Here is a 16,493-nt window from a genome sequence, read left to right as displayed (position 1 = left end):
TGCAGATCGGTTTGGTACCATCCCCTCAAACACGATTCTAGTCCGTTATACACCGAAGTATTGTTCAATCAAGTAGCTCCGGATTATCTGGAAGGTCTTCTTCTTCGTTTGGGTAGTACCAGTCTACCTTCGAGTATAATAAGGGACATGTCTTTGATCGCGGCTCTACTACATCGAGCTGCAGATCTAGGTCATTCGCCTAGTCTTAAAGAAGTGAAATTTTTGTTACCCAAACCGGTATTGGCGTTGCGAGAACCCCGACCTGCGCAATGGTTAGCCTTAGTTCAAACGACTTGGGGACAAGCGGCTAATTTATCAGTTTCCACGGCTAAACATCGAGTACTGCAAGTGTTAACTAATTGGTCGTTGTTCGGTAGTTCTTTTTTCGCCGTTAAAAAAGTACTAGGAGAAAACGACAATTGGCAGGAACATATATTGGCTTTGAATAAAAACGGGGTGCATTTCTTGGATATGAACACGCACGAAACGATTCATCATTGGCCTTTCGCGGAGGTTATTAGTACTAGGAAGGTGCGATCCGAAGACGGCGCTTTATTTTTGGATATGAAATGCGGTAACTTGTTACAACAGAGGGTTACTAGGCTACAGACTGAACAAGCGCACGAAATTTCGAGGCTAGTAAGACAGTACATCAATTTGGAACAAGAACAAAGTATTAGGTTACATAATTAGGGAAAAAAAAACTAATTAAATGTGTAAATTATGTACTGTATGTACTGTACGCCCTGTATTTCCATGAAGATTCAAGTCTAATTGCAGGTAAAAGTTAAAATTTTTTGTTATGTAGTGTTTAACAGTGAAAAATCTTTACCTCGAAATACGGGGTGTGTTTTAGGAAGGGTTTCTTATAATTGATACAATAAATATAATTATAAACATCGTAAAAAATTATATATTACGTAATAGTCCATCATTTCGACGTTTTGTTTTTCGAGACATATGTTTTCTTAAGAAATTTTTCAAAATTATTGTTTTGACTCAGTACTCGACTCTATAATGTACGATCAAAATAATTTTTGACTGATTATTACCGAATTTTGACTCATATTACACTAATCCAAATATTTTTTTTCGTAATACATCGTATTAATTTATAAAACAAACTTCAACTTCTTCGTTTAAGGTCAAATACTTTTCTTTGCTGTACAAGAACACTCGGGGGGTTCCACCTGAACTGTATGGTCCGTATGGTGGTTTGCAACCCAATTATTTCAATCTGTAACATGATTTTTATCGTTTTCTTCACTGTTTAAACATTATTGTTTCATAAAATATGATAGGAATAATGAATAGTATCTTTATCGTAAGAATTTTTGGCTAAAAACTTTCAGGGTTGTGCAGAAACAATCAGGGAGTTCGATCTGAACTGTAAGATGGTTTGCAACCCAATTATTTCAATTTGGACATGATTTTTATCGTTTTCTTCACTTTTTAAACATAATGTTTCATAAAATATGATAGGAATAATGAATAGTATCTTTATCGTAAGAATTTTTGGCCAAAAACTTTCATAGTTGTCCAAAAACAATCAGGGAGTTCGATCTGAACTGTAAGATGGTTTGCAACCCAATTATTTCAATTTGGACATGATTTTTATCGTTTTCTTCACTTTTTAAACATAATGTTTCATAAAATATGATAGGAATAATGAATAGAATCTTTATCGTAAGAATTTTTGGCCAAAAACTTTCAGGGTTGTGCAGAAACAATCAGGGAGTTCGATCTGAACTGTAAGATGGTTTGCAACCCAATTATTTCAATTTGGACATGATTTTTATCGTTTTCTTCACTTTTTAAACATTATTGTTTCATAAAATATGATAGGAATAATGAATAGTATCTTTATCGTAAGAATTTTTGGCCAAAAACTTTCAGGGTTGTGCAGAAACAATCAGGGAGTTCGATCTGAACTGTAAGATGGTTTGCAACCCAATTATTTCAATTTGGACATGATTTTTATCGTTTTCTTCACTTTTTAAACATAATGTTTCATAAAATATGATAGGAATAATGAATAGTATCTTTATCGTAAGAATTTTTGGCCAAAAACTTTCAGGGTTGTGCAGAAACAATCAGGGAGTTCGATCTGAACTGTGTGATGGTTTGCAACCCAATTATTTCAATTTGGACATGATTTTTATCGTTTTCTTCACTTTTTAAACATTATTGTTTCATAAAATATGATAGGAATAATGAATAGAATCTTTATCGTAAGAATTTTTGGCCAAAAACTTTCGTAGTTGTCCAGAAACAATCAGGGAGTTCGATCTGAACTGTAAGATGGTTTGCAACCCAATTATTTCAATTTGGACATGATTTTTATCGTTTTCTTCACTTTTTAAACATAATGTTTCATAAAATATGATAGGAATAATGAATAGTATCTTTATCGTAAGAATTTTTGGCCAAAAACTTTCAGGGTTGTGCAGAAACAATCAGGGAGTTCGATCTGAACTGTAAGATGGTTTGCAACCCAATTATTTCAATTTGGACATGATTTTTATCGTTTTCTTCACTTTTTAAACATAATGTTTCATAAAATATGATAGGAATAATGAATAGAATCTTTATCGTAAGAATTTTTGGCCAAAAACTTTCATAGTTGTCCAAAAACAATCAGGGAGTTCAATCTGAACTGTAAGATGGTTTGCAACCCAATTATTTCAATTTGGACATGATTTTTATCGTTTTCTTCACTTTTTAAACATAATGTTTCATAAAATATGATAGGAATAATGAATAGTATCTTTATCGTAAGAATTTTTGGCCAAAAACTTTCAGGGTTGTGCAGAAACAATCAGGGAGTTCGATCTGAACTGTGTGATGGTTTGCAACCCAATTATTTCAATTTGGACATGATTTTTATCGTTTTCTTCACTTTTTAAACATTATTGTTTCATAAAATATGATAGGAATAATGAATAGAATCTTTATCGTAAGAATTTTTGGCCAAAAACTTTCGTAGTTGTCCAGAAACAATCAGGGAGTTCGATCTGAACTGTAAGATGGTTTGCAACCCAATTATTTCAATTTGGACATGATTTTTATCGTTTTCTTCACTTTTTAAACATAATGTTTCATAAAATATGATAGGAATAATGAATAGAATCTTTATCGTAAGAATTTTTGGCCAAAAACTTTCATAGTTGTCCAAAAACAATCAGGGAGTTCGATCTGAACTGTAAGATGGTTTGCAACCCAATTATTTCAATTTGGACATGATTTTTATCGTTTTCTTCACTTTTTAAACATAATGTTTCATAAAATATGATAGGAATAATGAATAGTATCTTTATCGTAAGAATTTTTGGCCAAAAACTTTCAGGGTTGTGCAGAAACAATCAGGGAGTTCGATCTGAACTGTAAGATGGTTTGCAACCCAATTATTTCAATTTGGACATGATTTTTATCGTTTTCTTCACTTTTTAAACATTATTGTTTCATAAAATATGATAGGAATAATGAATAGAATCTTTATCGTAAGAATTTTTGGCCAAAAACTTTCAGGGTTGTCCAAAAACAATCAGGGAGTTCAATCTGAACTGTAAGATGGTTTGCAACCCAATTATTTCAATTTGGACATGATTTTTATCGTTTTCTTCACTTTTTAAACATAATGTTTCATAAAATATGATAGGAATAATGAATAGAATCTTTATCGTAAGAATTTTTGGCCAAAAACTTTCATAGTTGTCCAAAAACAATCAGGGAGTTCGATCTGAACTGTAAGATGGTTTGCAACCCAATTATTTCAATTTGGACATGATTTTTATCGTTTTCTTCACTTTTTAAACATAATGTTTCATAAAATATGATAGGAATAATGAATAGTATCTTTATCGTAAGAATTTTTGGCCAAAAACTTTCAGGGTTGTGCAGAAACAATCAGGGAGTTCGATCTGAACTGTAAGATGGTTTGCAACCCAATTATTTCAATTTGGACATGATTTTTATCGTTTTCTTCACTTTTTAAACATAATGTTTCATAAAATATGATAGGAATAATGAATAGTATCTTTATCGTAAGAATTTTTGGCCAAAAACTTTCAGGGTTGTGCAGAAACAATCAGGGAGTTCGATCTGAACTGTGTGATGGTTTGCAACCCAATTATTTCAATTTGGACATGATTTTTATCGTTTTCTTCACTTTTTAAACATTATTGTTTCATAAAATATGATAGGAATAATGAATAGAATCTTTATCGTAAGAATTTTTGGCCAAAAACTTTCATAGTTGTCCAAAAACAATCAGGGAGTTCGATCTGAACTGTAAGATGGTTTGCAACCCAATTATTTCAATTTGGACATGATTTTTATCGTTTTCTTCACTTTTTAAACATAATGTTTCATAAAATATGATAGGAATAATGAATAGAATCTTTATCGTAAGAATTTTTGGCCAAAAACTTTCATAGTTGTGCAGAAACAATCAGGGAGTTCGATCTGAACTGTGTGATGGTTTGCAACCCAATTATTTCAATTTGGACATGATTTTTATCGTTTTCTTCACTTTTTAAACATTATTGTTTCATAAAATATGATAGGAATAATGAATAGTATCTTAATCGTAAGAATTTTTGGCCAAAAACTTTCAGGGTTGTCCAGAAACAATCAAGGAGTTCGATCTGAACTGTGTGATGGTTTGCAACCCAATTATTTCAATCTGGACATGATTTTTATCGTTTTCTTCACTTTTTTCTCATAAATTCCAAAATTTATTTTAAAAATAATGAATATCGAACATAATCGTTCAATTTTTTTGGATAAACAGCTGTCTCCATTGTGTGACAACAATCAGGAAGTTTCATTTCAACAGTACAGTGGTTTGAAACCCAATTATTTCAATCTGACCGTGATTTTTATGGTTTTCTTCACTTTTTTCTCATAAATTCCAAAACTTATTTCAAAAATAATGAATATCGAACTTAATCGTTCAATTTTTTTGTATAAACAGCTGTCTCCATTGTGTGACAACAATCAGGAAGTTTCATTTCAACAGAACAGTGGTTTGGAACCCAATTATTCCAATTTGGTCAGGATTTTAATCCTTTTTCTTCAATATTTTCTCAAAAAGTTTCTCAAACGACGATAAAAAATAATACTAAATGATTTTTTTGTCATTTCGAAATTTCTATAACTTTTTTACAAAACATAACCTCGAAAAACAAAATTATATCAAACAGAAAGTGTTTTATATATCTTATTATTTTTCAAGATATTAGAACTTTTTTTTATATTTCTATAGGTCTTGTAAATGTTTATGTTAAATATTATGATTCATATTTATTTTATGTTAGTATAAATAAATAAACAGAAAATTAATAGAACCATGTATAAAATTGAATTTTTGTTAATTAACATTTCTATTTTTTAATCCAGTTATTGTATATTATTACTGTTGCTATATTCCATCAAAAAATTGATAACAATAAATAAAGTTTTACGTAAAATTTCTCTATAAATTATTCTAAATAAGCCCAGAATTCGTAACATTAAAATACGAGGTCTGTTAAGGTCATTCACCATACAATCGATGCTGCTACCGTTTGATAGATGGCGATGCTTATTAAAATTTTAACAGGAATCGATTTGATAGGTCATCCGTAATACAGACAATGTTGCTACCGTTCGATAGATGGCGATGCTTATTAAAATTTTAACAGGAATCTAATTTATGAGCCATCCGCCGTACAATCGATGCTGCTATCATTTGATAGATGGCGTCCTTCCTACAATTTTAACATTAATTGTTTTTGTTAGACTTTTTTATATAATTTCGAATATCTGTCGCGTAATTGACATAACTATTTAATCATTTATTTTATCCTATAAATCGAAATCAGTTTTATCAACATTATAAAGTGACAGCTGTCGTTTTTTAACCTACTATAAAATTATGTTTCTTTACATACCGAAGTAATATTTCTAAACTGTTTTCGCCATTAGTTACAGAAGTCTCATTGTCCGATAGTTTATTATTAAAATAAATAAAATTTTAAATTAGATGTTTGACGTAGAGGTCATATCATGTGTATGTGAATAAGAAATATAATTGCGTAATTGTATTAACAGTTCACAAGACGATGTTTTTTTTTGTTTTCTAAAGGTCACTAATTAGACTTTGTTTTATGGACAATCTTTATAGGTTAAGGTAATTCAAAACTAATTTTCTACTCACTATTTATACTATGTAAATAGTAAACGTTTACAACGTTGCCAGCTGGTTCGAAAAGATCATTATTATTTTAATTCAATAGATAGTAATAGACTATCGTGGAAGGTGGTATGTTCCTCGAATTACAGTATCGTAATAAGGTAGTAAAGGAAGGCTAAATACATGAAGAGAGATATTTTTAATAATCAATATAATAATAAATCTGAAATTTAAAGATTGATCAGCAATTATTGTTGTGATAGTTTAGTTATAAATAAATATTTATTACGAGTGTTACCATCAATCATCTTCGTTGCAGCTGGCGCCGACTAGTATTGTTAGTATAGGAGTCCACACACTAAATTATATAACAACGCCAATTTTTTTTACTGAAGAATATTAATATTGATGCTGTTACAAATTATATATTATAAACAATACTTATTTCAATGCCACACACATGTATAAAGGCATGAAGCAATTATAGTAAACGACATCCATTATGAGAATATTTTAAATGATAAATTTATGATTCAGCGATGGTTTCGAATGGAGTTTTTGTCTAACGCGTATAAGAAATATGATTTTAGCAGTTTGAATTTACCACATTCGTACTATTTTATTAAAAAAACTTATTAGAATCTAATGTGTCAACTTAATTTACCACAGTATTATATTTTATCTCGTTTTTGTCAGTTTTGTCAGTCTCAGAAGTACCTGGCTCAACAAAAAACAAAAATTACGGTGTCGTCACCTCATTTGGTCTTCACAGGTCGTACAGTCTCGTTGAAACTTTGCTACCAGGGCGGGATTAGGGGATAAAAGGGGCAGAGCTGCACGTCAGTTTCCGTAAATTCCGTCTAACTGCCTTCATAGAGTCTGTATCTTCTTGGGAACCTTATTTTATGAACAAACCTCGTATAAATATCTTATATAACGTTACTCAACATCTCAGGTGTGGTTGATCTAAGCGTGATTCGTCTTCTCGAGTCATTTAAGTTGAGGAGTTTAGTTTTATATGCAATACTTTTGACATATCCTCACAAAAAGTAAATCTAATGGCGTCAGATCAGGAGATCGTACTGGACATTTCATTTGGTTCCCGGAACTGTACTAGAAACAAGTTTCCAGTAATAATTAACAGATATACGATATGTTTTCCAGTAATTCCTATCCAAGCATCAACTTTTTTAGGTTATGGCGAATGTTTTTCACTTTTTCTCTTAATTTGATCTTCGAAATCGTCGACCCGCGTTCACTAATCGATTGTACTTATATTATAGTGTGATAAAATTGTATTATAGCCGTTTTTAAAAGTATATAAGAAATAATAATATAAGTAAACTAAAATAAATCGTTTAAGAATGTCTTATGACATTATATTAGATATTATTTTGTGTCCTCTCCACCCGAACCGTTGCAATTCGTCATAATATTAGGTAGGGACACATCGAAACAATTATATTTTCTTCAAATTCACCGTCAACTGGTGCTAGTGGTAAACAGCGAGGTTCTGGGACTGAATATTGCGGTCACGTTGATAAAAACACGCGATTCTTTTTAAATTGTGTGATTGTTGTCTGTCGGTAGTGTTATTTTATGTAAATTGCGTATTTATTCATAACTTACCTTAGTATTAAAACAAGACTACTTTAAACAAGTAAGTTTTTGATAATTTTAATTAGTTGTAAACGTCGGTTAATACTACGAAAAGTTTTAAAGTAAAATATTTAATCTAATAAAACAACGACACAGTTTTTAAGAGTAAACCAATTTATTTTGTACTTAAAACAACTTAATTCTCTCATTTTTTGTTTCTATAGTTACGGTTTTACTAAATAACAACCAACAGTAATAGAGGGCCGGATAGAACAGAAAAATTATAAAATTAGAATCCTATTTTTCATTTTTACAACACACACAACTTATATATGCTTTAATATGAAAGAAATTACGATGAAACTATACCTGAAAATATATACAACTCACTTACATAATCTTGAAAAAAAACTGCAATAATACTCTATTTCCACTGTAATAGTTTCACTGAAACAGATCTAAAAAGTATCTATAGAGTCCTCTAAGCACCATGAAACAAAAAAAACAACTCTCAATACCAGAAAAACCAAAAAAAAACTAACACGGGTATAAATGTTGTTGTTTACCCTACCGCAGCAAGTTTGACGTATATCAGCTGTTTTCTTGGATTGCGTAATTCTTTCCACATTTTAATTGTCTATGCCTGAACTTCTAAAAGTTGCAGTTGAAGTTTGTCTTCCGTACCTGCGATAGTTTTTAGTCTCAAAAATAAGTCATTATTGGCTAGAAAATGGATTTAATTGTGAAATGTCTGATATGACACCAAATATCGGAGATTAATTGATTTCGTCCTTGAAGTTTAAGATTCAATATATGTAAAATCTGTAAAAATGTTCGACGGGCAATATCTTACAAATATTCACACTGATCCGGTCCTTTTTCCTCCAGAATTCTTTCGCAGGATTTGATTTTAATCATGCTTTCATAGCCTGATCATAAAACCGGTTCTTACCAGTAGTTTCCTTGAGAATAATAATTCTTTATTGATTGTTGTTAAGCAGTACCAACTTATAGACTAATTTCTGCGTTTAGAAAGTTAACTAACCAAATAAAAAGTATTTTCTTCGTAAAAACTGTTGAAATTAAATCAAACAGTATATAAGCTAATAATTGTATCTCCCTGTGAGATTTTTCTTCTCTAATATAGAACTAAAATCTATGAAAAACATGAACTAACTCACTACGTTTCCAAACTGCCAAATTTTCAATTAAAATTAATGATTAAACTATAAATGTAAATATTTTTTCGAAAATAATATCAAGTATAGTCAATAATTGTAGAGCGTAATAGCCATGACATGAAAAGAAAAACTATTTTCCTGTTTAATAACCGCTTCTAAATATATTTATTCATATGTCGGGTGTGGTATAAGTAAACAATTATATTGTGAATCATTCTCTCATTGTTAAAGTTAATAATAAGTAATTTTTGATATAACTAAAGAAAGCATATCGGAAATAAAAAACATTTTCCTTCAAAAATCGATTGAAATCCTATCAAATTCCAAAAATTCCTCAACTGGCATGTAAATTTTGACAAAACAAATTTAGTTCTGCCACTTACCAATCGTGGCGCTGGTGTAATGACAATTTATGTTCTACGGTTAAACATCTATGTAAGTAGTTCATAATGCAGACACAGAACGGCAATTGGTTAATGCCGGTGAATCGATTCCAATTGAGAAATGTAACGAAATGTCAAAATCAGCTGCCGTGGGGTAAACAAATGCTTTTGCCGTATATTTTATGTGATTTGTGAGATTGTTTAATCGATTTTAGATCTCATTTCCAGTTTTAATACGAAACTAGTATAAAATGAGCAGTATTCTGACTAAAGCTTTTTTAATCTAATGTAAAAAGGTTCAACTCCACCTCTGGGTTATTATTTTAAACCTTAAAAATATTCAATCATGTTTGATAAACTTAATCCCAACAGTGGAAATTACTGTCTAGAAAACTGTAATTTATTACAAAATATATACAAGTGCCGTAAATTACTTGAAAACTCACTTACATAATCTTGAAAAAAAACTGCAATAATACTCTGTTTCCACTGTAATAGTTTCACTGAAACAGATCTAAAAAGTATCTAGAGTCCTCTAAGCACCATGAAACAAAAAAAAATACCAAACAACTCTCAATACGGGAAAAACCAAGAAAAACTAACAAGGGTATAAATGTTGTTGTTTACCCTACCGCAGCAAGTTTGACGTATATCAGCTGTTTTCTTGGATTGCGTAATTCTTTCCACATTTTAATTGTCAAAAGAGAATAGAAATACTTCTTTCGAATTCTTTTTTATAAAATATAATAATACATCTCGGTTCCTTAAAAACAAATCATTTATTTTTCGTCTAAAATTGTTTACAATTGTACAAGAATCGATTACTATTCGAAGGAAGATGGCTTCGTGCATAGTCGTGTATGATCGTTAGAACTTTTGATGTTATATCACTGTATTCGCCAAAGTATACAAATATATTGTACAAGCTCGTAAAAAAAATTATTTAAAAATAAGCGGCGGAATTTTAACTTTAAATCTTACTAATTATTGATATTGGATTTGAGACTTATCGCCATAGAAAGATTTTAACTCTTTTTGCTTGTTTGCAAGTATAAAATATAATAGTATAAAAATTCATACACCGTATTTTTATAACAACTCTTAAGTAGATACCTCTAAAATACATTTGACAGTAACATTTCTAGATTGAATGAAAAATTTTAAGAGAAAATGTACATTTATTATTGTTAATAATTAGCGTAAAATTAAAAATGTCTCGCTTTCGACCATTATTAAACAGGTGTATGGATATGTCACGCTCTAGAAAAAAACACCTGACAAAAAATTTAAAATATCGAAAGCATAAAAAATGTTTAAGGAGAAATTAGACTATTAATCTAGACACAGTTTGACGACAATTAATATTCAGTACTTACAATTAAATGGATGGATAAATTAACTGGTAAAGTGAATGATGATTTTATGAGAAAACTATTAGGTTAGAATTCATGAAATTAGCCGAAAAACTAAATGAAACAAATAATTGTTTCAGAAAAATAAATTTTTATATTGTAGATTCATTTTCATTAGTTTTATATTGGAAATTATATAATTAATAGAGACTTTATAATACACGAAATTTCAACTCCTCTATCTTGACTAGGAGCACCATCTTGTAATTCACATAGTTACGAGATCATCCAACCACCATCTTAAGAGTTATACTCCAATTCCAATTTCAACTCCTCCATATATCTTGAGGATAACTTTTCTTTCGAATATTCTCATTCTGTTTTGTAGATCTGATTTTAGCGGTGTAGCTTAGAAGTTTATTCTTCAGTAAGCTCTGAATTCATCTTGTATCATAAAGAAAATAGTACAGATAAAGTGAGCGATGTATGGAAGTGTTTCAAGTATACGTTCCAACATTACAAATGTCAAATTTTATGAATTGCAATGTTAGATTTGCCATATTCACAACACTGTCGAAACTTATGTAGCAACCCTCGTATCAGCTATGTCTCTTTCTGATAGCTGTAATTTTTCAATATTAAAATGACCTATAACAAATTTCACCCTGTAGAGCTTCTGAATAACACACATTTAATCATTTCTTAGTTATAAATAAAAAAATCAACTGAAAATTTAAAATTTTATTTCATTAACATATTATATTCTACAATTATGAAAAAATCACTAGTTTTTATACCAAAATGTTTTTAAATTTTATTAATTTTGAAATATTAACATTAAATACCACAAAGTCTTATCATTTATTTTTAATAAATTCAATTTGAATGAGTTCCCATAATTTTTGTGATACTGTAATGGCGGAACTGTTTGAATATCAAGCTTTGTGGTATAAATACGTCATAATTATATAATTTAAATGCGCTATAAATAATTTTTTCTAACACTTAATTAGTTATAAACAATAAGTGTCTTTAATTTTGACCTCGGTTTAACTTAAAAAGGTGAAGCACTTGTAAGATATCATTCATTGTATTTTAAACATTGCTAGTCATATTTTTTTTTAAATTCCCACCATTAGCTTAACAATATATCCGACAAAAATGTAAATATAATAATTAGTAAACAAAAATTGAATCCTGTACATGTTACATCGTCATATTAGCTCGATTATAAATATCATTCATTTTGCAGAAAATAACTAAAACTGTTAGGTTCGTTGTCTTATCATAAAATACCTGATTTCCAATATTTTTTTTTCCACAAGTTCAATAATTTTTAGAATAAATCAACAACCTTTATTTAGATATTTATTCTCCCAATGACATGTGACATTTCTTATCCATCAATCGCGAGATGCGTTCTGTAGTTATTCAGTATTATACATAAATTTCAACTAATGAAATCACAGAATATACATCTTCTAATAAATACAAATCTATTTTTTTCCATACTTTCGTATTTAAATATATTGTATTTTAAATCGTATTAAAATAAGATTAAATACTTGTATTTTTCTATTTTCGATTAAACTAAATATATGTAATAAAGGATGTTAGTACCCAGTGCGAGTTAGTGTAAACTGATTATTGATCATCGACGACGCTTTCTTCAACTGTCTATTTCGTAAACTTGTCCTATTAGATAGGCAATACTCAATACTAACGCGTACGATTTTGAAATATGTTATTTTGTAATAACTTTCTTATTACATAGTTATTGGTGACAATACTGGACTTTGGAGTATTTTTTTTAGAAATATATCTAACAATATAAAATTATCTTTTGTTGTAGAAGAGAACACAAAATAGAAAATTTTTTACATTGAACATGAACATGGATAAATTGCTCTAGAATGATTATTTTTGTGGAATTTTCAAATATTTCATGTCAAAATGGTACAGTTCAATAGATGGACATTATTAAAACTAGTAGAAGTGGTAAGTACTTCAAAACTAACAAATCCATTTATTAATTTTTTCTCAAAAAATCACTGACACACAGATATCGCTGTCATTGTCAAATCTATATGACGTTTATGAAGTACCAACTTTCAAAAGACAATGTGTCAAATTTCATGACATTTCGTTAAGTCAGAAAAAAGTGACAGCCATTTAAGTGAAGCTACTTATGTTATTTTCAGGTGTTAGTTGTGGTATGTTTAACTTATAAAAGAGTAACAGACGACGAAGCTTCAAGGGTGTTTCTTTATCTTCAAAAAATTTCTCGAGAATGGAGTCTTTTAAATAACATAACATGGAGTAGAGTGGGCGCTGCGGTTGCCGATACCACTTACGGAGGTTAGTTCAATTAAATTTAACATTCAAAATTATTGATTTAAATTATTGCACTGTCTACGTTTTTGAGCATTCCAGAAGACCTTGAACGCCAGGATTTTGGTTAATCTGGTGCTGATTCATTTTTCAATCAGTCGAACGCCTGACGCATCATTTAAGTGACGAATATCGCAGAATTGATGACAATTGACATACCTCCCGCCCCTTCCCTTCCCTGACCTTTTTTTCGGACACCATGTATCTTTTATATTAATATCGTGGAACTATATCTCAAACATCATATTATCGGTTTATTTTAGTCGTTAATAATAATTTCTCTCTAGGTTATCTAATAATATGTGCAGCATTGTTCCTTGGACATTTATTCGGGGAATTACCAACCACTTCTAGAATAACGGAATACATTTTATTGGGCGTGGGGACTATATTATTCATAGTTATGGGTGAGTACCAAGTCCGTATTAGAATATTAGGTTAGTACAAGCAACTTCGATCTAGATTCGTTATCCTTTTTTTTTGCACGATTTGGAAACTTAGTTAAAGAATTGTGTTATTTAGTCTTCTGTATTAAGTGTGTCGTGAATTTTTTTGCATTCTCATCATAAATCATACTATACTATACTATATAATATACTATACTATACTAGTATACTAATTCATTAAGTATACTATGTGACTATAATTATTTTTTTAGGTAGTTTATCATTCGCTGCTCTAGATTCAGTTCCTGCGAACTTAATAGACAACGCCGCCATAGTGGGTACGTTTTCTCTAGTAGTAGCCGCTTTGTTTCTCCTAGATATGGGAGGACCGAAAAGAAAATCTCAAAAATCTCAACATGCCCAACCGAAAAAAATAGTAATCCCCCCAGATAGTAAAGTGGTGACAAAGCACGAAGTAGATAAAGATAAACAGAAAGTGGGGAAGTTAAAGACAGATATCAAGAAACCAGAAGAAATTCAGTACCATCCTAAAAAAGAAAAGGAAAAAAATGGAAAGAACGGAATTACTGTAATGGAAATGCAAACTACCAATAACCACAACGGTATTATATCGTTTCATAAAGTATAGATTGAGATGAGATCAATTTTAGTCCATAAATATTTAGTTTATGTATGTTGAATATGTTTTTTTAGGTTATCAGAGAATGCGCGATGATTCTTTTAAAAGGTTCGGTATATACGGTCAAGACGTTACAGACGACGGAAGTACAGAAGCTGATGATATGGAATTACCTCCACAGATGGAAATCCATTCTCCAGTATGGAGCAATATCAGGAAAGGTAGGTACGTGATATTGGTAAATAAAGTTAAAATATTTGTTAAACACTTTATGATTTATAATAAAAATAAATAAAAAGTAAAAATCTAAGCAACAACAGTTCATTATATGAAGTATATCATCTGTTTATCACAAAAATCGTGGATATTACTCACTATTTCACAGAACAGAACGGAAAATATTTCTTATCTAACCTCCAAATATCATAAAATGTCCTTGTTTTTCAGGAGAATATGGGAAATATGATGTTTCAAATCCGAAATATATATTACAAAGATCTGATAGATTACATGAAGAGATAAGACCTCCAAGCAGTCCCGGCGAACCAGGATATGTACAATATACTGCCCAACATTGGGGGGAAACTGGTCCAAAAACTCCAAGACACAGTCCAACACAAGTTTGAAAAATTAAATCTTATTCGCCACTTTTTATCAAATATACGAATGCACTTTGTATTTTCAGTTTAATCTATTCATCAAATAAAATATGAAAACCTTACATGTAGTTACTTAATATTTTTGTCGACTGAAGGGATAAAAAAAATCTGATTTACTTATTCTTACGAAATTTTGAATTAGAACAGAATTTACTATAAATAATAAATTACCTAAAGTAGATATTGATGAGCCGGCAAACACTGTGTTTTTTCTTCTTTAAGATAAAGTTGAAATTTGATTCTACGTCGAGTAACATCAAACTTTTTTACTTCTTAGATCTTTTTTATATGGTTTTGTCTTGATTATCCTGATTTTAAGACTCTATCAATTAAAATTTCATTTAATAGCATATAATAATGATGATTCAACTACTTTTAATCTAGATCATAAAAAAATAACACAAGTACACAATTTCTTGTCTTCAAACTTCATTACTAATATAACCCTCAATTCCAGAGATATCCGTTCGTTTTGTCCAACCCGATTACAATGGATCAGTTTGCTCGTTTTATTGTGTTGTATTATTTAAATCAATGTTAAATATCACAGTTACTTCATTATTTTACACTTTATATGAAAATTATCAATAATATGGATAAATATTTATCTAAATGTTATAAATAATTGAATATTTTTTGTGAATTACTACCTGTGCTGTGTGTTTAAGATCTATGGGCGTCAGCTGACAGGTACAATACGTTGTCAAGTGTTTATACTCACTATACACCGACTTTACTAAATTTTTTTATAATCAAATTCTGTAGTTTCTTTTTAAAACTGTTAAATTAGGTGAAATAATTGAAATGATATTGATATAATTATCCATTTCATAGTCTGTGAATAAAAAAACTAATAGTCTTGTTATTTATTACTAATTGTGAAAAATATGTGTAGATGGCGACAAAAGACAATATGAGGTTCTCTTTGAGCCTTATAAGGGAATGGTCACATGGAGAGGTTAGATGTTTAGGAAGAGATCAACACTCTTACCTAGAATTCTATCTTAGAATAGAAGCAGTCTCAATTTTCGATACATGAATATAAGTTTGATCTTACACTATATCTATGATCTAATGTATATGTTGTTGCCTATGTAGTAGATGCAAATAAAGATTTAGAGAATAATGCTGTTTGGCTGTTTCAATTACGTTCAGTCGATTCCGAAACCTCCATACTCCACACAACGTACCCAATAGGAAGATCTACTTGCATCTAATTTTCAGCAACAAAAGTTCAGTTCTGCAGCTTATCAATTGTGGCGTTCTTGTAATAAAATGTGTCATTACTGTCAATGTCAATTGTCAACATAAAGAATCATTTGCTTAAATTTCCCAAACGCTTTCTTAAAGTGTTTTCTAAACGGTAAGAATTTTGTAAAATTCAGTTCTCAACATCAAATTATAACTTGTGGGAAAATCATTTTCTGTGCCACACACTAACTACAAAATTAACATAACCTCATCGAGTCATATTTTTTCAATTTACGTTATGGAAACCTTAAAATGGGTAACTCTGTAACTTGTATCATGAAGCAACATCACTCGATTTTGGACGTTAATCTTATATCAAGATGTATTCAACTACAACGTGCTGTTTATTTTCGTAATGATTTGTTAATAGTGTGTTTTTATGTATTCAAAAAGTTTGTTCCGAAACAAACTGTTGGCTTAAATGAAATTTCTGGTTTCTGCAAACCTTATTGTAGAATTTCTTAAACATTTCTTAT

General features: G+C 29.9%; 2 protein-coding genes across 6 annotated transcripts in view; both read left to right on the top strand.

The window, feature by feature from the left end:
* The window catches only part of LOC130895676 (myosin-VIIa), a 52,683-nt gene extending 47,212 nt beyond the window's left edge, over positions 1-5,471 (top strand). For all 3 annotated transcript variants that reach the window (XM_057803134.1, XM_057803133.1, XM_057803136.1), the window contains exon 23: positions 6-5,471. In XM_057803134.1, the coding sequence (XP_057659117.1) occupies positions 6-693 (688 nt within the window). In that variant the 3' untranslated portion in view covers positions 694-5,471. The remainder of the gene's footprint in view (positions 1-5) is intronic.
* Positions 5,472-7,655: 2,184 nt separating this feature from the next.
* LOC130895675 (uncharacterized) lies at positions 7,656-15,205 on the top strand. Of its 3 annotated transcripts, none has more exons than XM_057803130.1 (7): positions 7,656-7,835; positions 12,543-12,688; positions 12,892-13,048; positions 13,369-13,488; positions 13,740-14,090; positions 14,182-14,328; positions 14,555-15,204. In XM_057803130.1, the coding sequence occupies exons 2-7, from the start codon at positions 12,644-12,646 to the stop codon at positions 14,731-14,733; spliced, it is 999 nt and encodes a 332-aa protein (XP_057659113.1). In that variant the 5' UTR covers positions 7,656-7,835; positions 12,543-12,643; the 3' UTR covers positions 14,734-15,204. The 3 variants fall into 3 exon arrangements, with proteins under 3 accessions (XP_057659113.1, XP_057659115.1, XP_057659114.1); XM_057803132.1 differs by having other exon boundaries at positions 14,182-14,332; positions 14,555-14,718; XM_057803131.1 differs by lacking the exon at positions 7,656-7,835 and adding an exon at positions 11,543-11,752 and having other exon boundaries at positions 14,555-15,205.
* The last annotated feature ends 1,288 nt before the right edge of the window (positions 15,206-16,493 follow it).

This window comes from Diorhabda carinulata, chromosome 6 (assembly GCF_026250575.1).
Source record: "Diorhabda carinulata isolate Delta chromosome 6, icDioCari1.1, whole genome shotgun sequence".
Lineage (NCBI taxonomy): Eukaryota > Metazoa > Arthropoda > Insecta > Coleoptera > Chrysomelidae > Diorhabda > Diorhabda carinulata.
This window is presented reverse-complemented; position numbering and strand designations above follow the sequence as displayed.